Raw genomic sequence first — 26,630 nt, forward strand, 5'->3', positions numbered from 1 at the left:
TGTTGTTTACAGTGTCGCTGACAGTGTGGTTAACTGTGCTATCTTGGGCTCAGCTCCAGGAGAGTGGCTTGGATGACATCATCGCACACATCGTGCATCATCTCATGCCAGCTTAACAGGAGAAACACAACCTCAGGTACAGGCTGACACAGAAAACAAACACACACACACACACACACACACACACACACAAATGTTTCACCAGTAGGTCATCTGAGGATCAGATCAAGTGAAAGTTGGTTGACACTTCTGACACAATGTGATGTAATCTGACACACACACACACACACACACACACGTTTTTGTTATTCAGAGATTTTATATATATATATATATATATATATATATATATATATATGCACTGCATGGTGCACTGCATGCAATATGTTGCACATTATTAAAATAATCACATAAATTAATTATGTCTTTTAGAGGTGTCCAAATATAGTTTTAACAGCTAAATTGTTTTAGTTGATATTGTTTTAAAACTCTATTTGGCAAACCTGCCACTTGGTGGTTTGTCAGTCTCGGGGCATATAAATGAAATGATTGGCTGTTGTGTGTACTTAATAATATAGCTTGTAGGTGACATGGTACACACACGATGCATAGGTGTTTGGGGCCCCCTATCAGGTTAATTCAGTCATGATCTAAGTGTTCAAAACAGGGCTACAGCTAGCCACTATGAAAGACTATTACATTCAATGTCACTGTCACTCCAGTGTTTCAGCTTTGCACTGCAGAATTTCCTGCGGCACCGGAGCAATCCCGGAAGTGGAACGTCGTGGATACTACTGTTAACCTAAACAACACGCCCCCACCCTTGTCTCAATCCACACTCAGCCCCATCTTCAAAAGATAGATGTTGTATCAAAAGGGTTTGTTGGTGGTGGGAAAGGAAGTGGACCTGGGCGGTGTTTGGTGTTTTAAGCCCCCAACATTGTCTTCCAGGCAGCGCTGCCACCCATAAAAGTATTTAAACGCTTCAGATGTAAAGTTATTCGTTGTCAAAGTGACGTCAAAATGAATGGCAGTCAATGGAATGCTAACATTGGGTGATCGTTTGGTAGCATCAAAATGGCGCCATAAGAGGTTCAAGTTCTGAAGCAAAGCTTACCCCCTTGGGGTTAAGGTTAGGTGCCTTGAAGTCAACGATCACAGCGCTGCCTTGAAGTCGACGTTGGGGGCTTAAAACGCCATCGAGCAACATGGGCATCCCCTATGCATCATGGAAACAGTAGGCCTACCTCCTGTCAGGAACATTTGCTTTTGCTCCCTTTTCAGATCACTGCACCTTTAAATTCCTCATGTTTTCTATAAAGCTTCAGGTTACAATATTTAAAAGCTTCCCATCAGTAATTCATGCGTGCAGACTGTGCATTCACACATTTCTTCAAACACAGGGTGCAGCCATGGTATGGAAGCCTCTCCCATGTTGGCATCTTCAGAGGCAAGCAGAGTTTTCTGTGTCCCTCAAGAGTGTGTTTTCCTAGTCTGGAGACAGTGAGGGGCAGTTTCTTATTAAAGCCAGCTGACACATTGATCCTCAAACAGCCTCAGGAGGCCAATCTCCATCTCAACCACTTTAGAGGCTTTCATAGGAAATCAGCTCAAAAGCATCTCTTTTTTCCTCTTTTGTCTTTCAGTCTGTCTTACCTCTCTGAAATCTAAATGAGGTATATATTTGAACTCCTGATCGATGGCGCCCACAGAGGAAGCCGTGCTGTTTGTGTGTAGTGCTGCGTTATGGGTTCCTGCTCTGCCATTGAACTGCACTGTGTGTCTGCACAGAGGAAAGAAAGGCAAGTCGCTCCGGAAGACTGAAAACAGTGACCTTTTGGGTTGAGATGGGAGGAATTAAGAAGGAATAACGTAAAAGTTGATGGTTGAATGAAGGGATTTAGACGTGAAAGTGACAGGACTAAAAAGCAGAGGTGATGTGGGAGAGACAGTGACGGGTCTGTGGATGACCTCCCCGCCCCCCGAGGCTCGTTGATTCATCCTTCCGGCAGGAAGTGTGTGAGGATCAATAAGAAGCGAGGTTCTCTGGAGAGAGACGCAGAGAGAGAGCCCTCGCCCAGCCCAGGTCTCTTTTTGTTTCATTAAGCAGCTTCTCGCTCTACTCTGGGTTTGAATTGAGAACAATGAGCTTAAAGGTTTCTGTCGTCACCATGGCACTGATAATAAAAACAACAATGGTGGCAGCTCCTTACTTGATCATTCTCTCACTAAACGGATTTCACTACCTTAGATTTATGTTAATATTTGACAGGGAACTATATGTGCAGTGGTTCCTAATATAAGGCCCAAAAAAAAAACATGAGTTGTTGAAAATGGTATAAGAGGTTACCAGGAAAATGTACAAGTTAGTAACAGGAAGTAGGTTTAGATATTGTGAATGATTTATCATTTTTTTTTACTAAACTGTGGTTAAATCTCCTTATGTTAACTCTCTACTATAGAGAAAAGAGAGTCACACATAACAAAACTCTTGTTCTTTTGTGTTTTAAGTTTGGGAAACCCTGAGCTGCTTCCTTCGGTACATTGAGCATAAAACTGGCAATATTTCAATCACATGCTTTCATTGAATCATTTCTCTACTGCTAATCAACACAGAGATCAGTTAGAGCTGCTTAACAGCTGAGAAAAGAGTTGGCAAAACAAGATCACATGCAGTCTGCCACACTCTGACTGAAAAATAGAGCTGATTTAAGAAGAAATCATCGGATTAAGTGGCAACCTTCTAGAGCAGCTCGTCCTCTCCCACTACCACCAGTCTATGGCCTGCCCAGGTTATTATTTTAGCCCTTAACCCCACCATAAAGCCACAGACTCAATCCTCTCAAAGTGGATTAGTAGTGAAGGTGTGCTACACCAGAGCCACTTACTGAGAGCTAAACATCATTGGGTTACATGAAAAAAGTCTAATTTGGCTAAACAACACATGTATGTAAACGTTTTTTAGTATATCATGTAAATGTAAAGTATTTATATAGCGCTTTTCTAGTCTTAACAACTACTCAAAGCACTTTAACATAGTACAGGAACCACTCACCATTCACACACATTCATACACTGGTGGCTGAGGCTGCCGTACAAGGTGCCACCTGCTCATCAGATAAACACTCACACACATTTACACTCCATTGGTGCAGCATCAGGACCAATTTGGGGTTCAGTGTCTTACCCAAAGACACTTCGGTTGGGATCAAACCATCAACCTTCAGATTGGTAGGTGACCACTCTTACCACCTGAACCACAGCCGTTCATATCAGTCTGAAAGAAATATTTAGAAATATTTATATATGATTATATTTCTTTCATATATTCATTAATTTGCTACACACACACACACACACACACACACACACACACACACACACACACACACACACACACACACACACACACACACACACAGGACCTCTTGTATTGTATGGCAACAATAAAAGGGCGTGGCTCCTTTAAGGGCAGTCATCGGAGGCTGTTAAATAGATCATTGAAACACACACACACACACACACACACACACACACACACACACACACACACACACACACACACACACACACACACACACACACACACACACACACACACACATATGCGCCCCCAGTGAAGGAAGCTGCGGTCAAGAGACACACAGAATATGCCAGTACTTGATTGTGCCTTCAAAATAAAAGCCTTCAGAGTCACGTCATGTATTAGGAAATACCATAGTGACACCACATTAATTAAAAGAAATTGTGCAACAAAATGATTTTTTTCTGGTTGCTTAATCTGGCTGAATGGAGCTCTGGTAGGTTTTCTTTAAAATGTCAGCAGCTTTTCAGGAACCAAGAATCAAAACGTTTTTATCTGAACCACAATATAATCTCAGTTCGCTATATCCAATTGAGCATGAGTTAGTTATAAAAGCCCAAGAGCTATTTCATTTTCTGTATTCGTCAAAGGTGTGAAATTTCAAATGAAATGAAAACGTCAAAATCTCCTACAGTAAAATGTTCACATGCAACATATAATGATGATACTATATGTTGGGCCTCCATTGACCCTCCACCCTCACTTATATGACTCACTGCCTTCCTATGCATTTTGTATGTACCTTGTTGTCAACATGTAACAACAGTACACAGTCAACTGTATGGCAGCTTTAAAGCCAGAGAAATCAACTAGTACTCTAATCCTGGAATAACAACAACTGCCTGTTTCCACACCTCTGAATCAACGCTCACATTTCCAATATGTTCTGTAATTCAAATGAAACGAAACAGAAACTAAATGAAATGACAATTAAGTCTAATGGAAACCAGGGTAACAGTACCCAAGGTTCCTGTGTGTCAGTTTGTGGTAATTTCATTAAACACAACTTTATTTAAGAATATAGGCTACATCATGCAGAATAATACAGGTCTTAAAACTTTAGACTATAATAATAAAGATAAATACAAGACTAAAAAAACACCCTTCCCTTAACTGAGCTCTGTCTATTTGCATTATTATGCCAATCTCTGCTAAAACTGAAAGGTAATGCCCAGTTCCCAGTAACTAACGGAGCTGATATAAAACTTTAAAATTGTTAGGAAAGTTCCTGGATGTAATTTGGTACTAATCATGGGGAAATTTGCTAAGGTTAGAGATTTTTTAAGTCAATGTACAGCCGGTCAGCTAAACATGCATATACATTTGTCACTCGGAAGTCTAAAATTCAACAAATTTGGAGTATAACATTTCCAATTGTAAATATTACTAATTAATTAAAATTGTAATTTGCACCTACCTGCAAGTATTTTAAAATATATTTTTATTGTAACTTGTATCTATTCTATAGGCCTATTTATGTTTCTTGACTGTTGCAGTACTTGCTTTTATTTGATTTTTATTACTATTTTTATTGTTATGTTATGCAACAAAATCCATGAACATGTAATGAACATGGGACTTTTGCCCCCTTGGATGTCTGGGGCCGACTAAACTGACAGCAGCTCACTGGGCCCTAATACAATAAACATTTATAGGCTAGGTCTCTCAATTGTTCAGCAACTTGAGATTTTATTCTGAAAGTATTTGCCGGAAGTGATATTTTTTTCTGATTCTTTCTGACTTGTCAGTGGTCTTATGGACAGCAGAGCCAAAGGTACAGCAGCACAGTGCGTCGAACGGAGAGATGGAGGGAGAGCTGGCCGCCTGTGAGCGCGTAAACGGAGAGGAGAAGATCAGATGAAGAGGGAATAAAAAAAAACATGTTTAATCCTGAATAAACAATATCTTCAAAACCAAAACCAGGATCCCCTCATCACCAGCGTCATGAAACCAGTCCTGCATTGAGGTGAGAGCCGCTGCTGCGTTCTATTTCTTATTTAGCGCGTCTGGACCATCCTGACGTTTGTGATTAGACATCTTGCAAAGCCTTTTTTATGTGCAGGTTGTGTCAATAGACAGAGGCCACCATCAGGGTAACAGCGATAAACCTCCAGGTGCTGAGGGGCAGAGGAGTGCTGCTGTGTTTTGATGTTAAACCCGATTCATCCCCTTGCACAGTCAACCTCTCGTAATGAATCCTGCGTTAAGAATCGTCTTTTTGATGCTAGAGGACAAGTGCAATCGGCTCGTTTTTAGGTGTTGAACACAGAGACTGTGGGTGAGGCTTCTCGGACTGGAGGAGGGTCGCGGTGTAAAAGGGGCTTTTCCGCTAATCCATTTAATAGCCTTGAGGGAGTAAAGTCTGGTCAGTCACAGGATGGTTCAGGGGCCTGATGTGATCTGATCTGATGTACAGGCCCCGCTCAAGATGATCCAAAATCAGTGTACCGACTCGTTACTCCGCACGCAGACTCCCATTCATCTCCTGCTTTCTGGACCTGGAGCTGTCAGCCATTCAGCAGAACGCTGATGCCGATTCCCATTCATGAAGTCCATTACGCAGCCTGCACAACGATCCACTGTTGGCTTTAAATAGGCTCCCTGGGCCCGCAGTAGGCCTGTTTCAGGCCTACTATTGACTTTTTCTCATGTATCTTTTTATAGGCTACACGAGACTGCAGTTAATATGAAGCCTAATAAGCCTGATTATAACAAGATACAGGCCTGCTGTTATATAAGCCTTTGCTGTCTTATATGATAATACTCTGCATCTCTGACACTGTGTTGTGATTTTATAGTGACCTAATCAAAGAAAATAACTGATTTCTATATTTTTCTAGAGATATTGTTTTGTTATATTTAAGCAGCATCCCTCTAAAATCAGATTTTTTTTTTTTTTTTTACAAAGATCCAATGAATCTTTTTCTAAAAGTTAAGCTTTTCAGAACTGACCCAAGTTCATACATGCCACCCAGGCTATACTCTGTAGGGGGTGGACAGAATAACAAGTAGGCCTTACAATATAATGCAATGCAATAAAACACCACAAAATATGTTATGTAGGCCTTTACGTCACTGTGATATTCTGATAATACTACTCTGACACAATATTAGGATTTTATAGGGTCCTAAAGGAAGGCGGGTCATTTTATAGTGTTTATTTCCCTTCTTCTATAACTAAATTATCTAATATTCTAATAGAAATGTTTGTTTAGTATTTAAGCAGCAGCCCTCTGAAATCAATTTTTTCCCCCAAATATTTTACAATACTGTGACTGAAACCGAGGTTATTCAGAGCTGACTCCAGCCAAGTGATGCTACACTACCCAGGCTAGACCATATATCCTGCAGGGGGTGGAAAGAATAAGATGAACACCCTACAATGAAATCCAAAATAACATAAAAATGTGTTATTTAGGCCTTTATATCATTGTGATATTCTGATATTCGTCATTTAAGGCCACATTATGTCTCTGACACTATGTTATAATTGTATAGGGACCTAATGGAAGGCAGTGGCTTGCAATACAAGAGGTAGTGCTGAAACAAGTGGTCATTTATTCTATTAGTCAATCAACAGAAAATTAGTCTCCAACACATTTCATTATTTTTTTTTAAAGATTATTTTTTGGGGCTTTTCCCTTTAATCGACAGTGACAGCGGATAGACAGGAAAGGGGGAGAGAAAGAGAGGGGATGACATACAGCAAAGGGCTGCAGGTCTTAGTCAAACCCGGGCCGCTGCAAAGGACTCAGCCTATATGGGGCGCACGCTCTTACTGGGTAAGCTAGAGGTCGCCCCAACACATTTCATTATTGATTAATTTTAAACTTTGAAGTCATTTATCATGCAGTAATGCTAACTCCAGCCTCTCAAATGTGAGGCTTTGCTGCTTTTGCCTGTTTTATATCTAATGATGCAAATATCAAACATGTTTAGAGATCATCATCAGGACACCTTGGGCTCTAAGAACTTGTGATGGGCGTTTTCCCCTCATTTCTGACATTTCACAGACCAAACAACAAAAACAAACAAAATGAACATTTCGTTGTGGTCCTACATATTTCAATTTCATTTAAAATACTTTATTTCTCCTTCAAGGGGCAGTTTGAGGCAGGCCGTACATGTTATCCACCCTCAGTGTAAATATCAGGCTGTTTTTTACATCAGCTTTACTCACACACTTCACTTCATCACCGAATTAAAAAACCCATCTGTTCCAGTAACTGACACACTTGATGCTAACACAGGTCTCCTCTGCGAGAGGCCCGTGGTCATCTGTGAAATTAGTTAGACCCGGTGGGTGAGAGACAGGAAATGGAAGTCGGTGGCGGAATGTGCGTCTCCCACACGCTCCGTCCTTTATCACTGGCTGCCATATGGAAGCTTGAGCTCACTCAATATTTACATTGTCGCTGCTCACCAGAGAAACCAGGAGAGAGAGAGAGACATATCGAGGAGAGCCTGCTGGTAGAGGACACTGTAATTAATGTGTTTAATACCTGCGTGATGAGGCCCTGCTACCTAAATTGTGAGGTGGTGAAAAACCCACAAGCAGACTGGTGAATGCTGGTTAGTTTGTTTGTGTTCAGTCTCAGGAATCTATGTTCTCATCATGTCTGGTTTATTATGACTGGTTGCATCTGCACACACACACACACACACACACACACACACACACACACACACACACACACACACACACACACACACACACACACACACACACACACAGCATGCTGCCGTGTCTATCAGCGTCTGGATCAGGAGTGTCTACCTTTCGTAAGGTAGACACTCTCCTCTCTGTTGGTCCTGTGTTGCGTCGGGACTGATACAAACTCTGCAGACAACATTCAGGTCGAATCAGGGAGGGACGAGGTTATCAGGGCTTAGGTCAAAGGTCACCGACCGGCTGCTCTAAAGTGGACAGATCTAAAAGAAGGGAAAAGAAAAGAGGTCTATCACTGCTGACCCCGACTTCTGCTCTTCCTCCTACTACCACGTCTGATCCCCTTCACTCATCATTCCTCTCTATCTGCGATTACTCCCACATTGGATTTTTATCTTGTGTCTACATCTGCTCTGCTTTTCCTTCCACTTCCAAAGCTGGTTTGCATAGTTTCCTTCTGTCTCTCTCGCTGTCTTCACACGCACCCCCACACACACCTGGATGCCTATTTTGTCTTTTAACTGTAGGTGAGGCAGTTGTCTGTCAGTGTGACTTCTCTCCTGTTTCACTGTCTGCTTTTCTTTCTGTCCTCCTTCAGCATCTTTTTACTGATTTCTGCGTCTGTGTGTCACAAATGTTTGTGCTGCAAATTTAGTAAAATTAAATTTGGATTTTGGTTTTAGTGTTTGTCATTGATTAGATATTTCTTGCAGTCTTGGTTGTTTATGCCAGTATAGCACAGTTGCAATACTAGGTTAACTTTACCAAGTACAAATGGGTTGTTATGACCAAGTGTTAGTATTATTTTATATATTACTGATGGGTTATTTACCTAAACTGAAATGTGGTAATTTTAACCTTAAAACTGTCACAAATGTATTAGTCTGAATCAACAGAAGTACATTTCCAGGATAATTGCCTGACTGCTCTCTGTGTGTTGCCGTTCTCAAAATCCCTTCCTTTTGGGAAACAACAACAAACTTCGAGCTAGCAAGCTAAACGCTGACGAAGGCAAGTTTTGAAGAAAATTTGGGTCTTGCAACAAGGCAGGCCTGCTTGGTTCTTTCTTGGAATGATTATAAAGATTTAGAAATAATATGCTTACCGCATTTACTATCTATCTGGGACGTTTTGGGACCGATTAGTGGGGATTGCTATGGACAAAGTACACACGGCGATACACTGGTAAGAGCAAATTACGTTTAACCATGTATCCGGCTAATTTAAATAACTCACGTTACTGTATCGTGTGAACAGTTAACTGCATTTAACGTTGAATGTGGTGTTTTCTTTTGCGGGGTGCAAATGTTCCACCAAAACAAGTTCCTTCCTGAGACCATTTTGCAGAGCCACCGTCGCTGCTTCACTGAGCTTAGCGCCGCCCAAGACGTTTGTGATTGGTTTAAAGAAATGCTAACAACCCAGAGCGGTTCTTTTTTCTCCTATCCCAGAATGTATGTGTGGTGTAGCCAGACCTTACTCCACAGCACTGTGGAGATAGGTCTGGTAATGCGAGACTACAAATGTATTGTTAGTGTACAAAACGATGCACATATTTATTTGACATTTATCATTTTTATTATCATACTGTTTTATATCCTGCACGTGTGACAAATCAACATATCTCATGTCTTCAAATGTCCTCAATCCACATCTAAATGCTGCAGTATTATTATTATAAGAACACATAATAATTAATGGATTCACATGGCGTTGAAGATGTGGAGTATGTACAGCGCTGTACTGTACTGAGTGTGCTGCTAGCTGTGCTGTGCTGTGGAGCAGGCTAATCTTAGAAAACATGAAGGGGCTAAACTCCGCGGGGTCGGAGCACAACATCACCAATCATCTCATCACCAATCACAGAGGGCGTGCTGCTGCCATGAAACTGCATAAAACAAAGGGCTTTCAAGCTTGGGGAGTGGAGATCTTGTCCCGTTGAAAACACAAGACTTTCCCCCAGGAAACATGTGTTTGTGTCCCAGTGTTTTAATCCGAATTGTTGTGCATAACTTTTCGTACGATATCATACAAACCCGGTTCGTGAGAATGCGTTGCTTTGCTACAGTATAATTTTCTCAGTCGCTCTATATTACTACCCACAACACCACAGTATTAATCAGGCATGTGTAATTCTTGGCTCTGCACAATTCTGTCCTGGCAGGGCTACACAGAGTACATGAAGTGAACGTATCTTGTACGATGTGTTTTGCAGGATGCAGTTAATAGCTTCTCCCTGCACAATAATGTCTCTTCCGTCTCCTCCCCAGTCAGTTTACTGTTACATAAAGAACTCCCAGCCATCTGACAGAGATATCAGCCCTGCTCCCCTGGGTAAAGAAGCAGCAGGAGGAGGAGAACAGTAGTGGTAGATTTTTTACAACAGATAGGGAAGAGATACAGTAGGGAAAGGGGCTTCTGAGGCCTGAAGGATGGAGGTGAACATTTTTAGATTCCCCTTGACTCCCCTCAGTCTTGTTTTTTTGTACTTTTAGGTCCATCAATGGACCTAAAAAAAGACAGAGGGGAGTCGTGGGGATGTGACTCTACATGGTGCCTCTGCTCCCCCTCGTTATGCAGTGTGTCTCCCTTTCTTTACGCTCCCCTTGTCTACTCCACCTCCACACACTCACTGATTGTTTTAGCAGCTGGCCTATGGAGCAAAAACATGCCCCCCTCCAGTGCTGGAAAAAGCATTTAGATCCTTTACTTAAATAAAAGTACCAAAATGATAATTTTCCATTTTCAGCGAATAACTTGCTAGCTCGAAGTTTGTTGATGTTTCCCGAAACCAACAGAGTTTTGCAAGGCAAGGGACATCTGGCGGAAGGTCCGGTGGCGACAGATGTTTCTGCGATTATCCGGTAAATGAATTGTCGTCAATCCAGACGAGTCCAAAGAAAAAAAAACTGAGCTAAAAGAGAGTGAATATTGGACTTTGATTTATTAAGTGGACAGAAACACGAGTACTAATGAATTCTAATGTTGCTCCATAATTGCGAGATATGTAATTAAGCAGTTTTTTGTTACATACATTCAACATATAAACTTAAAGAACAACTTAACATCAGCCCTCTGCTGCCCTCTCTGGTGGAAAGTTGAAAGCCTGTATTACTACTGACCACACCCAGCATCACTGATGGTGTGGTCAGAAGTGATGTCACAGTGCCCTGGAGTCCACCTGTACTTCAATGCAGCCAGGTGAAACTACTGGAGATTTTTGGGCGCTGTTAAAGAAATTAGTTATAGCAGGTTTAAAGTAAACAAATTCAAAGTATTTATTCTGTAATAAAAGGTCCGCTATGACTGATTTAATATAGATGACACTATTAGATTTTAAGATTGATGGATAAATGCGTAAGCAGCATTTTACTGGTGTTGCTGCTCGACTCTGCTTTATATACTGTTTATATTTCTGTCTAGTGGTTCTCAACCTGAGGGTCAGGCTCCTCCAAAGGGTCACATGAATCTGTTGAGTTTTTATTTCTTGGACTATTCTATAATATTTCCATTTTTTATATTTATATTGAATACTTTTATTCATTGGGCATCAAACAATCATTTAAGCGAAAAGATCGGAGAAGTTTAGTCACTTTGGTGGAACTGCTAACAACTCATAGACATCTGAAACGTGACACATAACCCCACACTTTAATTAATATAAACAAAAAAGGTTAGAAACCACTGGTTTAATATCTAACAATGTGTTTGTTTGTTCAACTTTTTTCGTTTTAAATTTCTGTCAAATAAATGTAATGGAGTAAAAAGTACAATATTTCCCTCTGAGATGTTGTGGACTAGTATAAAGTAGCATAACGATAGAAATACTCAAATAAAAGTACAATAAAATTGTAGAATACAGTACTTGACTAAATGTACTTTGTTACTTTCCACCACTGCCCCCCTCTCAACCAATCATTTGTTGCTTTATGTTGCTTTATACCCCTGTTTACTTTGCAGTATGTAGTCTACCCCAGTCTGCTGAGCCTCAGAAAACCTTAATGCTGTCCACTTCCTCCAGTGTCTCCTGGCTTAAGTTTCATGCTGACTCGGTGAGTAAATGTGTGTATTTGTGTACGTGTGGGAGCGGTGTACAGTCAGTTCAGTATCCTTGAAAGAGGCACATCCTCATCTTTGCGGAAGGACAGGAGTTTTGAGAAACGCACCTCACTGTGTTGTTGTTTTTCCACTGAATGAGTGGAAAGTTGGCCCAGTGCAGGTTTTTATATAGCTGAATGGATATTGACTTCCTCGCAGCAGCGCACACACACACACACACACACACACACACACACACACACACACACACACACACACACACACACACACACAGGGAGCGAGATAATTGTTACAACAACAACACTTTGCAGTTTAGCTTACATATCTGGTGGTGTGGCTTGAAGGGATGTATGGATGGCTGTTTAAATGAATGAAGTGATGGATTCATGAATGAAAGTGGAAAGGGATTTTTAGCTGTAACTACAACTTTATTAGTGGTTATTAAAACATTTAATAATACGTTATAGATCAGTTATAAGCCATTTTAAGAAGAACATTTGGGTTGCCAGGTTGTGAAAAATACCTTTAGCTGATCTTTCGCCTTTCTATAATAAACAGTTGTTAATAAAAGTTGTTAATAATTAGATTTGGACCCTCTATGGAAGCCAAAAGGCCCATAATAATTGGAATTTATGTTTCTAACCTCTATTGAAAACAAAAAAAAATACTTACTTTTCTTTGCTTCCTTAGTGGTGGTCCCAACTGCCCAACCAGTCAAAGGGACTTTTTACCACTGGGCAACCCAAAAGTTGTTATTATTAAGTAAATAATTTACTAACCATTAATTAAATCTATTATTAACAGCTTATTTGACTTTAATAATTATCTTTCTCTTTTTATTTCCTCTCTTGTCTCGTTCTTTTTGCTCTGAAACCTGTCAAGATGTATTTCTGTCAACTGACGGCAGGTTATGTCAGGTTATGAAAGCGTTCCCAACCTTTGGTTGTGATTCAGCACCGGTGGCAGAACATGGTAGATAACAACAACAACAACACAGGACCAATCAAAACGTATTGGCACTTTATATTCCTCTGGGACATCCATGCAAATAAAGGAGACATATTCTTTGCTGTTTTTTTCATTCTTATTCTCTAATCCCACCCTGTCCTTTACATTTTGGTTTATCTATCCATCACAGCATTCCTCTGAAATTCTGACACTGGGTCTCCGCATCTAAGAGTTTCTCTCTCTATTCGATGAGCTAAGAGATGGCCTTTAAAGAGCTGGGACTCCTGTGTACTTCCCCTCCTCTCTCTGATCTGGGGATGAAAGAGAGAGATTGGCTTGTAGTTGAATGTGTGTGTCAGACTTAATTCTAGTGGAGTTTTTTTTTTTTTTTTTTTTTGCGCTAATCCTTTATGAAAAGAAATCCCACATGGATGCTTTTTGAAAATGATAATAAAGCTGCTTGCAGGAAACATTCCAGGGAACTCTGTCATGCAAATTTATGCATGTGTGTTTGATTTGGTTTAAGAGTGAAATTGCAGGAAGCACACATTTGAGCGCATGTTGTGAGCGAACTGCTAAGAGAAGGTGAAAGCTGGCCTTGGATGTTGCTACTGACACAGACCAGAGAGAGAAGAGTGTGATCAGTAATGTGATGTTGTTTGGCACTGATTGGGCCAGAGAGGGAGGTAGCGCTGAGTCATACGAACACACACACACACACACACACACACACACACACATGCTGGGGAGCAGAGGAATGTAAGGATGAGTGGACAAGCGCAACTGCGGTCTTAAAAAACACTCATTATGTAGAAAAACAACAGTGAGTGAGATAGTTGGGGCATGAAGAGGAGCTGTGCGGTCAGTCTGGTTTGAATCCAGGGGGCTGTTAACCTGCTCTGACAGAACTCACTTCTAGATCATTTAGATAATCCGAGTGCTTGTCAGAAACCATTCATTGGTAACTGATGAAGATCCGAGCTTTCTGGCAAATTTCTCCTTTCGATCTGTTGTCACATTGAATCTGTTGATAAGCTATTTTCAAACCTTTAATGACATGCCAATCATGGTCCTAATATTCACCTGTCACAGATTCTGGACTCTAGATGTTGTTTGTGCTTTTGTCACCGGGGCTGTAGTTACCACTGAGGAAAATTTTCGAAGAGAATTTGGGGGTTTTGAGACCAGGAGGGAGCTTTTAGTCTTTATATGTATGCAGATTTTTTAGACTCAATTTATTTAGTTTTCACTACATTCAGGCCAATGAATTAATATAAGATTCATTATTTCCTGGCAGTGTGCAGAGCTGAAGTCCACTTAAAACCATGTGTTTTTTTTTTTTTTTTTAATTTTGGTAAACTTAAGGTGTTTCTTTATGGGTTGAGAAAATTCTCCAAAATAAATGCATTTGATTATCTGAAGAAAATGTATTGTCACAAAGCTGAAAACAAGCTTGTTTTTCTTAGCTCATTAACAAAAAATGGAGATACATGTTTTTTTACAGGACAGAGACTTAACAATTAACTAAATGAATAAGATGTAAGGAAACATTGAAATAATCAAGAAAATGTTGAGACTTTATTTTTGGTGTCGGGTCACATTTTTCTTGGGCTGGGGGGCTTGGACTCATGATCTTAGTTTTTTTTTTTAAATCCTGGTCTATCACTGTGAAAGACATTTTATATGATGGGATGTGGGAATATTAAAAATTGGAGAGAATTTTGACGTAAAACTAAATAATCTTGACAGAAGTAAAAGTACAACTTTGCACGTTTTTATTGATAAACACATAAACACAGAAAATCTGCAAAGAAGGACTTTATTTTTCATATCATCAAGATGGAATAATTATAATGACACAAGCTGGTTCAGCAGGCTGCTTCATTCACAAATCTTTTATTCTTTGCACCATCACACATGCAGGCTGTACCACATCTGTACGTCTGATCCAAAGCCAGGAGTTACACAAATGCACGCTGCAGTCCTTTGCTTGCATCCACACTGACACTGTGCTCTTCTTCCTCCTCTGCAGCCTCTCCTCTGTGGGTTGGCATGGCCCAGTGATGAACGGAGCGGTGGTGCCCGGTAGCCCGGAGCTCTCCTCCTCGTGCCCACTGCCAGACTGGCGAGAGTTCTGTGAGCTCCATGCTCGAGCCTCCGCTGCAGACTTCGCTGACAAGTTCCAGCGCTTCCTGTTGGAGAACCCGTGTTACGACTCGCCCGGCGCCGATGTCAGCTTCTCACAACACTTTGCCCACCACTTCCTTGCGTGCTTCTCTGCAGCGCTGACCCAGGCCCGGGAGAGCCAGGCGTCCTCGCCGGGGGAGGACAGCTCCAACGCAGCACCTAAGTACAGCATTGTTCCTTTCCTGGGAATCCAGGGCTGCCCGCTGTCCTACGGCCACGACTTTTACCAGAGACGCAAGGACGCTGGGGCTTCAAGTGAGTCCCTCGACAGCATGGACAGCGGAGGGGGCGGGATAGATGGGGGAGGCAGTGGCACCCGAGGCCCCCAGCCAACCCACAAGGTGTCTGCTCTGGGACAGTCCCGCAGCTCAGAGGACGTGTCGATCAATCACCCAAAGGCTCGCTTCAAGAAGGGCTTCTCCCTGAGGAACATGAGCCTCTGTGTGGTGGACGGGGTGAAGGAGATGTGGCACAGACGGGCCTCCCCTGAACCCGAAGGTCCCTCTGGAGCCAGGAAGGCTAACGGGGGAGGAGGAGGAGGAGGAGGAGGGGAGGCTGCAGGGGGAGAGAAGTGGTCACAAAAGCTACGGCTTCCCAGGGGCTCCCAGGGCCACAAGGCTGAGATGCTGGAGATCCAGAGGGAGGGAGCGCTGAGATACATGGTGGCTGATGACACAAACTGTATGGGTGCCGCACAGTGGCAGAAGTGCCGTCTGCTGCTGAGGAAGACGAAGAGGGAGGAAGGAGGCGAGAAGTTCCTGCTGGAGTTCTACGTTCCACCCAAGGTACACAAACGCACGCAGACATGCAGGATCATTTGGTAAAAAACATGGATCTAGTGCTGAAATTATGAATTGGTTAATGGATGATTTGAGCAAACAAAAAAATCTAGATCTTTCCACACACCCCTGCCTGACAAAAACAGATCAGTGTTTTTTAGATAGATAGACATTTATTGATCCTTTCGGAAATTCATCTTGCACCATACAACTCATCAGATAGACAGACAGGCAACAGACCATAGACAACAGACAACAACAAGACCACTATTATTAGTCCTTATTGGGGTTTAGACATCATGTCTTTATCCAGACCACACATGGTCCCCAAAGCCACTTCCAACATAGCAAGATTTCTTTTCCAGATGCATTGAGGAAGACGTTTGTCTAGCCACTGTCTAAAAGCAGGAGGACATTTCCAACTCTTTAAGACAAGTCTAATTAGACTTAAAAAAATATTGAAATTATCAACACATTAATGATTCATGAACATAATCATTAGTTGCAGCCCTTTATGAATCCTTTATGAAGATACAAATCCAGCCTGATAATCCAACCCCTCTGACCCCAAGTGAAGTCGAACCACGCACACACACACACACACACACACACACACACACACACACACACACACACACACACACACACACACACACACACACACACACACCACACGCATGCATGCACACTTCACATTTGTCTATATGGGATTTCCAGATCATTGCCCCTGACCTTAAGAAGGCCATGAGGCTGTGCAGCTGAGTGTGTGTAAATCTGCCACTGTCCTTTGATCATGGCTGGTGGGAATGTGGGGATAAGCCTGGGGAGAGGGGGAGAGGGGTAAGGACAGGTGGGAGGCAGGCCTGGGAGGGGCGTGAAGGAGCCGTTTAGAGAGAACTGGAGACTGTGTGTGTGAGAGAGAGAGGAAGCTGGTACATTGATTTCTGTAAGAGGCAGCGAATCGCAAAGATTCCCTTTCCTGTGCAAAAAATAAATATTGATTGGTTCCTTGTCTTTAGCTGCAGTGACGACAAACTGAAAATAGGAACCGAAATACTTTTTGTGAGTCACTCAAAAGAGAGCCACAAGGGGAACATATTACATGGAACTTAATAATTGTGCTTCTGCAATTTCATCTGTTATGTTCTATTAACATCCATACGTGGGACAATTATTATCAGATGAGATTAGGAAGAACTTCAGAGCAGTGGTTGCAGCTAAAGTGACACATTAATTAAACACGCACATGTCGACAGGCCTGCCCTGCCTACACTCTGACTTGTTCTAAAACTGCCGTCTTATTCAGGTCTTACAAATCATAACAGTGCAGAGTCAACAGTGTCGGAAAGATAAACGGACTCATAAAATCTCACTCCTGCCCGCTCCTGGCTGACTGGCTCTGTCAGGGCCATCAATCTGCCAGCTGCTCGGTGTGGCAGCACACTGCAGCACGCTAACTGCCTGCATTATGACACAGCAGCCTGCCCCGAGACGACCCATTCTCTGCTTCACACCACCCAAAGTAACATGTAATAACTAAAGAGTAAAAGTACCTGGAACACATGACATGATTTTTTATTATAATAAGAGGCAGCTTTAAGTAAAAATATCCATACTCTCCCAAAAATATAAAAATTGGGGGTGTTTACTGGTGTAATTATCTATTATTATACCAATTCAGGAAGAAATCCTTCTATGCCTAAATAATAATTTAATATTTATAAAAGAATCCAACCGAAACTCTCATGGCGCTCATTTGATTTTAGTCACTAGCTTTATTTGTTCGGCCAAATTGGAAAAAAACTAACATAATGTTTTGTTTACTTTTTTGTTTATTACCTCAAAGTTACATATGTATTTAACCATGCAGTTAGCTTTGGTTTTATTTGTCCAGTTTTTGAAATATCTATCTTTGAGATGTTCACTTTTAAAGCTGCACTAATCAGTATTTCTATGTTAATAACAGATCAAATAGCATGTGTAATGTGACAGACTCACAGACAATTATCATCAGCTTTGAACTTTATTGTGTCTTTCAGCTCATTGTTTTGGATTTATATTTTCTTTGTCATTTGGTTGGACAGACCATTTAGGTTTTTATCAAAAAGCCTACACGAAAGAATAGAAAGACTGACCACAATAACTATATACATACTTCCTGTAAGACTGTGAGAGCTGTCTGATACAGCACGTATGTAAGACTGGTTTACACCAACTTAACATTTCAACAGACAGTTCACACAGAAATTAGGCTTGTGCTGTAGAGAGGTAGAGGAAATGGTCAAATGGTTTACTACAGGAAGTGTTTTTTTGACATCTGATCCAGCGAAAGAATTGTGGGTGTGGATGGCAGCCAGCTGCACAGGCAGCTCAAGATGAGAACAGTGTTGCTCCAGACAGATCAGCTGATAAGCCTCTGCTAGACCATCAGTCAGCCTCCTTCTCGCTTGGATTCTCCTGAGACACACACACACACACACACACACACACACACACACACATACACACACACGGCTCACTGTCCCAACCACACTCATTGGATCTGTTAAGATTATCGTCTAGATCCAGCTCTCTGCAGATGCCAAACTGAGGCCAGGATGTTTTCTGTGCTCACCCTCTTGTAAACTGTTTTATGTTTGTTGCAGTCAGCCAGTAGGATTAATCGCTGAGAAACGCAGTGCGAAATAAGAGACTGCATAAAAACTGAGCCGTGGAGTTATATTTGCAGATTGTGCAAGCTTTTGTAAACTCTTCCCTTCTCTTTTAATGTTGGCCTTATTTTATTTGAATGGGTTATTTAATCTCAGGAGACAAGGGGTGCAGTTCAGTGCTGCTAAGGTTGTACCACTGAGTCAGATTGCATGTTGCCCCTTAATTATTGTTTGAGTTGGGTGTGTTTCACACTAAAGACAGAGGATGAAGTGGAACTATTTAAACCTGTACCACTAATTCAAAGCTCTATTTAGGGCTTTTTTGTTGTAAAATATAAAGTTTCTACTTTTACAAGTGTTGCAGTTGCCTCCTACAGGATGTAATAAATAATTTAATTTAACTTTGGACCATTCATAAATACTTATTCTGGTTTTTGGGGATGTTACACTGGTGGATAATTACAGTATTTTTTTGTTTTGCTTAGTTTTATTAAGCGGAAATATAACAAATAAAATAATGTTACCGTATTACATGTGTTTCTTGATCCACTGTGATATGCAAGCACAGGCAGCGGATGCTTGTTTATTGTCTAACATCATCTAAAGCTGTGGCTCCCAACATTTTTAGCTTGTGACCCCTTTAAGCCTCGCAGAACTTTTTAACTTCATGATTAAAAAAGCAACAATCAAAGATACAGTTAGGTAACAAAACATCTTTAGTTATTATGTATTAATAGTTAAACTCAAAAACTCAGCTACAGTAATATGCCAGATTTATCAGATTTAAAAATGCAGAAAAGAAATAAACAAACTGTAGCAGTAGAAGTGTAGTAGTTTTTTTTGGAACTCCATAGATTGATCTTATGACCTTTTGGGGGTCCCAACCAGTCATATACCTCATACCACTAGAAAAAAAGTTTGTTTTTACAGTTTTAGTTAAATGTGACCTTTTATTCTGTCTCTGTTTGTATGTTCACTTCAGTCCTCAAAGCCCAAAGTGAGCATCCCTCTGTCAGCCATCGTGGAGGTGCGGACCACCATGCCGCTGGAGATGCCTGACAAGGACAACACTTTTGTTCTTAAGGTAGAAACTGCAACCGTTTTATGACCACATTAACACAAGTGCACCTGCCTCAGTTTCAAATATGATTCTGTACAAAAACAGGTTGTTGAAAAATGAGCTAGCCCATGGCCTTGCTGAGTTAACATTGGAATGCCCTGTTTACCCTGATGTGGTCCTTTGAACAGAGCTCAGTGTGTGATCGCAGTGTTTGGCTGCTTCCACAGGTGGAAAACGGGGGAGAGTACATCCTGGAAACCATCGACTCGCTGCAGAAAAACTCCTGGGTTGCTGACATCCAGGACTGCATAGACCCCGGGTAAACCACCAGATAAATATTTGCTGTTGGCTGAAGATGGAGAAAAGGGGGGAAGGAGGGGAAACACACACAGTCATTAATCATCAAATTAGTGGAGTTTCTGACAGGTTGTTTCAGCACAAACATGGGCGAGCTTGCACCGCTGACATTCCTCCTCAGTTTCCTGGGTCAGTGCTGCTCAGGACGTAAACAGAAAGATGACTTGTGTCCGTGTTTGTAGGATGTGGATGTGTGTTAGGAATCTGTGATGTTTTGTTTGCACACGTGCGTGTGCATGTGTTTACGTTCTTGCGGTTGTTGCCTGCCTGTGTACAGGGACAGCGGCGATGACATCGAGCTGGCGTCATGTCCTCATGGTCAGGCCTCCAAAGACTGCTCCATGGTGGCCTCTTGCAGCTGTGAGCTGCTGTCTGAGGGTGAGTGAAGACTCTTCTCAGTGTTTTACAGCACCTGTTACATAACAGTACAATCTTTTGATCCATGTAAATGTGTTAAAAATATTAAACATGTGTTTAGGTGTGTATCGTGCTCCAGAGAGGCCGTGTCCTACAACAGCAGAGCATTACAGTGCCCCGTCAGTCCGTTGCAGGGAACCCCCCTTCACCCAGCACCCATCCCACATGCCTTTAGAGCGCTTCCTCCAGTCCCCAGAGGCCCAGGGCTCCAACTCTTCTGCAGGTAACCACACATACTATCAATACTCACAATATCAAAGCATATGAATACTCAAAAACAAAAAAAAAAAAAAAAAGAAAAGAAAAAAAACATAGATTTTTTTTTACTCAGGTGGCAGTGAAGGAGCGAAAGAGTCAGATGGCGATGCCAGCCTGGCGGGTTACCCATGGTTTCATGGTACCCTGTCCCGCGTTCGTGCGGCTCAGTTGGTGCTTGCAGGCGGGGCCAGGAGCCACGGGCTCTTTGTGATTCGTCAGAGCGAGACACGGCCGGGCGAGTACGTCCTCACCTTCAACTTTCAGGGCAAAGCCAAGGTGAGATGAGTAGAGAGCGGAGAAATAGCATTGTGTTATAGGTCTATACACTTAAGAGAGAGGCAGGTAGTTGTGTGTTGTATATATATTGTATAGATATATATTGTGTAGATTAGGGGTAAAACTATTATTTGTATTTTGTTAATGTACTGATAGTAATGTTTAGTTTATATATTTAATTGAGTTTATAAAATGTCAAAAATAATAAACAAATCTCCATCACAAGTTACCAGAGTCAAAAGTTCTGTCTTCAATTTGTTTATTTTCACAGTAAAAAACGTGATATGAAAAAAAAGAGGAAATTCTGATATTCGAGAAACTTGATACTTAGAGACTTAAAGCTTTAGCATAAAAACATTTAAAAAATTAAACTTTTTTATATTAATAAATGTCCGTTACATTTAAGGCATTGCCAAATGAGTTGCTACAAAGCTAATTAAGACTATCAGCTCCACACAACTCTCTCTGTATTTCTCAGTATGTTCAGAACATGGTGTTGTCCGGCGACTTTTGTGCGCAGAAATTTGAGTAAAGATAATTACCTCTTCTGAAGAGTCCATCATGTTTTTTTAATCCTCCTTGGCTACAAGTAACTGTGTGGAGGAGGGGTGGGGGGCGCGTGCGCGATGACGGAAGGCTTGTGTCATGTGGATGCAACAACAGTGGTGTTGTCATTACTTAAAATTCCTCATGGACTAACGACGCGCTATAGCTTTAAAACAATCAACCAAATTCAATCAAAATGGTCACTGATGAATTGTGTGTTCTTTAAATAATGACTTAACTTAAAATACATTGTGTTCTTTCAGCTGCAGTTTAATTCAGTCATGCTTGTTCTGGTGACATTTTGGGTTGCAACTACTGCAGTTCACAGCAGACCAAGTTTTTCAGGCCCTGGAAAAGATGCAGTAATGGCAACGTTTTGTGTAACGTAACACGATCCTTGCACATCACATCCTGCCAGCCGGCAGTGTTGAGGAAGTGTCAGCTGCCGCTTCTTCCTCTGGTGTCAGCCTTGGCATTTTGTCACTCTGCTCCCACAGCCAGACACCTCTCAGATAATGTCCTGACCTCTGTCTTAGACTTTCAGTTTCAGCACTGTCTTTTTCTTTCCATACCCTCTCTTTTACCATCTATCACTCCCTCTTCCTTCCTTTTAATCACACAAACGGTTAATGTCCTGTCTCCCCCTTCTTTCCCTTCCTTCTTTTCCCAGCATTTGCGTTTGTCAGTGAATGAGAACGGGCAGTGTCACGTCCACCACTTGTGGTTCCACACCGTGTCGGACATGTTGAGACACTTCCACGCCCACCCCATTCCCCTCGAATCAGGAGGCTCTGCTGACATCACGTTACGCTCCTATGTACAAGTGCAGCGAAACTCCACCACAGGTACACAGCACAGGAACAAAAACTGCGCATACACCATCTTACACAGGCATAAGACCAGTCACAACTGTAGATTTAACTGGAGAGGTCATCGATGTTGATCTCTCTAATTATTTGAATTTAACAGTTGATTTTAAGACACTGTAAAGGGGTTCTTTTTAACATGCAAAGACATAATATTTGTACTTAAAGGCTTATTACTCTGCAGTTGTTATATCCCAATTAGATGCTTAATAGCAGATGTGCTGGAAAGGTCAAAGCATTCAGACTTAAGTAGAGGGCCTCAACACACGATATAGGTGTTTTCAAGTACTTTGGATGATTAGACCTCTGCTCAGGTTGTCGGGTGAAGCTATGCGGGACATTACCTGAGGTGTCTGCTGCATGTGCATAATTAGAGAGATCAAGTTCTAGGATAATATGTATTTTTTTTTTAAGACATTTTGACACGAGTTTGAGTTTCTGATTAATATAGCCTGACCGATACTGGATTTTTGGGGCCAATATTATATTTGAGAGTTTTAAAAAAATACTTATATTTTACATAAACACAAAAAGATTGTAACCCCGATATGTACTGAGTGGGACATTCTTGCTTAACAGCTGACATATACACTATCATAATATTTCTGCAATAAGCTAATATCAGCCGATATGTCGGTCTACCGCTACTCATTACATTGTTTGAGATTTAAATGACTTTTGGAACATTTGAAAGAAGAATTAACACATCCTTCCTCTTACAAATGAAAAGTTGGCTAATGTTAGCTAATGTTTGTATACTTATGGTAGATATTGCTGTGTAACTGACATTACTGATTCACTGATATATACTGTATATATATATATATATATATATATATATATATTATGGCTATACTTCTACACTAGGTTTTAGCATTCGCCATCATCTTGCAACTGCCTAGGTTATCCATGTTCAGTTGCTTAAACAAAACAAAAAAGGCTAACATTTAGGGTGGAAATAATTAATAAGTGGTTTAAAATAAAGTAGTGTCTCGGCTTGACAATCGTTCCTCATTCCTCAGGTCACCAAAGGATATTTGAGGGCGATTAGAAACTTCCTGAAAGTTGGATGTGTTGATGGATAGCAGAGGTTTGTCCTTGGAAGCAGAGCTAAAACTCACTGAACCTGCCCCCCTCCGCCTCCTCCGTGCTAACACTGCTCCTGCCCTCTGCTCTCCTGGCATGGGATGAATGCCCTCCTGTACAGGAGAGTGAGGGGGCGATTATACCGCAGGAGTTTTGCATGCAGGCCGAGACTCCGGCCCCAACCCACTCTGGTGGTCACAAAGAGGCTCCCTGTTTCCCCCAACGCTGGACCTACACATACTCATGCACTCACTGCCATACACATACTTACACAGAGTGAGGGTTTGATTCAGGGCGTAAAAGGCTTCACTGATACACTGGTCAGGCGTGTCTTTGGCACCAGTGTTGTCGGTGTTATTGCCCACCAAGAGAAAGCATAATAAAGGAGGCCCACACTGCCTGTGTTTACATGCTGCTCTATGAAGGAGCCTTTTGCAAGCAGCTCTTCAGTGTAAACCAACAATTTATCAGCAGCACAGATTCATCTATATTATTAATCTGCCTTCCATTAAAATCATCTCTCTCTTCTTACCACAATCTGCTACAGATGTGACTGTGCCTCCGGTCCTCACCCCACCCAGGGATGCAGGCTGCCGGACAGATTCAGCCCAGCCAGCTCTCCACCCTCCTGGGATCACCGCGCCTGCAGGGCCCCCTCCAGATACCCCGCTCTCCTCGAGCACCTCCTCCTCACCCACCGCCCTTCCCTCCCTCTCCCGCAGTGACCCAGGTACTGGAGGAGGAGTAGGAGGAGGGTTGCAGAGCCGGAGCAACAGCTCTGAACGCCTGCTGGAGGCCTCTAGTGGTGCATCCGACGACTACCACGATGCTGACGGGACTCGCAGGGCCCGGGCAGTGGAGAACCAGTACTCTTTCTACTAAACGGCCCCATCGTTTTGTTTGTTTGTTTTTGTTTCAAGGCAATTTCCTGTTTCTGTGATTTGAGAAGAAAGGTCAGATCATGGCGAGCAGTGCGTCCACGCTGACAAATCCCTCAGGCTCTGCGGCTTCGTTTGAAACTCAGTTGTCAAGAATGCCAGTGAACAGAGAAATAGAAGGCCACAGGAAGCAATAGAGATGTTGAGATTGAGCAGCGAAGATGAGCGTAGGCGGAGAAAGCAAGAGGAAGTCACCCAGTGGAGTCATATAGCTTTGATTCATCTCTTCTGACCACTTCCTGTTCACCCTTAGCCACAGTTCCCTGGGAGCAGAGCCTGTGTCACCACCCCACTGAAGGATTGAGAGTTTGAAATGACCCTGAAGAAACAGTCCCTCCCCTCCGAGCTTCCCTGAGCTCCCGAGAGCATCTCTATTAATGTTTATAAAGCTGCTTTGAGTCTGTCCCGGATATCCTTAGTGTCCCTGCAGGGTTTCCCTACAAAGTCCTGCTCTGGGTCTCTGCTCGACTCTAACATCAGCAATCATGGGTGTGTTAGTGTTAGCTCAGAGATGTTTTTCTTAAACATGTACAGCCTAAAGGGTCTTAGTGCCTGACAATTACCTTGGACTTGAACGGACTGTTAGTGATAGATAGTGACAAGGAAGATGGTGTCGACATCTTGCATAATCACAAAAGCCCAAAAACGTAACGCAGGTGATTATTTCACTGTCAGTTTCTGCTTAAAACACACTGAACGTGCATATCGCTGCATATTAAAATGGTTTTGTTCTCACAGTTTTATCAATGGTTGCAACACACGCACACACAGACACACAGACACACACACACACACAGCCATATGTTGTGTTACAAATGAACAACACATGTTCAGTCTGTATGAATATGGCAGGGTGGCTCCCATTTTGCTGTCATACCGGGTTATTTCTATGAGTGTGTGGTGGTGTATTAGAGTCCAAATATTTTTCAATGATTGGTGTGCTACGGTAGTGTTTCTAAAACATGGTTTCAAGGTCCCTCCGTCTGGTGCTGGTTCTGTATTCAAGCTTATCATATCAATAACCTGTAGATTAGATATGCTGTTACTATAGGAGTTCACTTTGAAGTAATGCTTTAAAGATAGTATTATACCAAATCCAGCATTTAGGCTATAGGAGGGACTGGGGACTTGTTTTTCTAGAAAGGTGGCAGTATTGCATACTGTTTGTGCGGCCTGGTGTGGACTGGAACGGTACAGACAGTAAGGTAAAGGGTACTAAATGGCCATGCTTGAATGGGAAGATGGGACAATGCTGCTTTAATTCATGCTGAGGGAGTACTACGCTTTTTAAGTTCAAAAGAAAACCTACATTTCACACTACAAAATACTTGTTACTGTGAGTATTGACATTCATTATAACACAAAATATCACTTAAAATATCCTCTTAAAGAGAAAGTTTGACATTTTGGGAAATACACCATTCGCTTCCTTGCCAAGTTACATGAATTGATACCACTCACATGAAAGTGGTATCAATCCTCTCATCAATCTCACAAGTGTACTTCCTCAAAATGTCAGCTTTTCTTTTAAAGCATGTTAGACACACCTGAAAACATGAACAGAAAAGCAGGCACCTTTCAGCTACTGTATTTCAAACATATGCAGCACTTTTGTTCAGTTGGAATAAACATATCAAGAGTCAACATCTGTCTTTTCAAGCACGGCTATTTAGCTTCAAAGGTGAAATTTCAGTCGAGGAGCGGGCGGAGCAGTTCATGTGCCAATTTGAATCCTATTTTTTAACATATTTATTCCTCAGCCGTTGTAAATTACATTTTTCCTATCGAGTCTTATTTATGTACAATTAATTGATTCTTCTTAATGAAACGCCCTCAGTGGAACCTGTCTGTTGCAAGAGCCTATCTCACATACTGTATCACAGATTGCTCATGCCTCCCTTTTATTTTCTTAACACTTCTTAAAGCTAAATTTTCTGTTGTCTGACTGAGTTTTGAAGAGTCTGTGCAATTTTGTACAAAGTGATGTACTTGACATACTACTTTATATTTCTGTGAATAAAATGTGAACAAACTATTTGATGTTTTTCTGCAGTTTTTCACTCATAAATGTCACAATCTGGGGATTCAGCCTGAAATGTTCGAGATTAAAGGCATAGAAAAGTCGAAGAGTTTAAGAGCTACAAAAATAATCTGATGAAGTAGGCTATT

At 41.7% G+C, this 26,630-nt stretch overlaps 1 protein-coding gene across 1 annotated transcript; it reads left to right on the forward strand.

Moving 5' to 3' along the window:
- On the forward strand, positions 1–26,496 carry LOC116047685 (SH2B adapter protein 2). The gene is made up of 10 exons (XM_031296604.2): positions 1–136; positions 5,113–5,330; positions 15,073–16,012; positions 19,640–19,741; positions 19,945–20,036; positions 20,352–20,452; positions 20,553–20,714; positions 20,823–21,025; positions 22,242–22,416; positions 24,071–26,496. Exons 3-10 carry the CDS (start codon positions 15,104–15,106, stop codon positions 24,403–24,405), a joined length of 2,079 nt encoding a protein of 692 aa, XP_031152464.1. The 5' UTR covers positions 1–136; positions 5,113–5,330; positions 15,073–15,103; the 3' UTR covers positions 24,406–26,496.
- The last annotated feature ends 134 nt before the right edge of the window (positions 26,497–26,630 follow it).

This window comes from Sander lucioperca, chromosome 5 (assembly GCF_008315115.2).
Source record: "Sander lucioperca isolate FBNREF2018 chromosome 5, SLUC_FBN_1.2, whole genome shotgun sequence".
NCBI lineage: Eukaryota > Metazoa > Chordata > Actinopteri > Perciformes > Percidae > Sander > Sander lucioperca.

Coding starts and splice junctions, on each gene's coding strand:
- LOC116047685 (XM_031296604.2), top strand. CDS start 15,104: ATGAACGGAGCGGTGGTGCCCGGTAGCCCGGAGCTCTCCTCCTCGTGC. Junction 20,453..20,552: donor CTGTGAGCTGCTGTCTGAGG/GTGAGTGAAGAC, acceptor ACATGTGTTTAG/GTGTGTATCGTGCTCCAGAG. Junction 20,715..20,822: donor GGGCTCCAACTCTTCTGCAG/GTAACCACACAT, acceptor TTTTTTACTCAG/GTGGCAGTGAAGGAGCGAAA.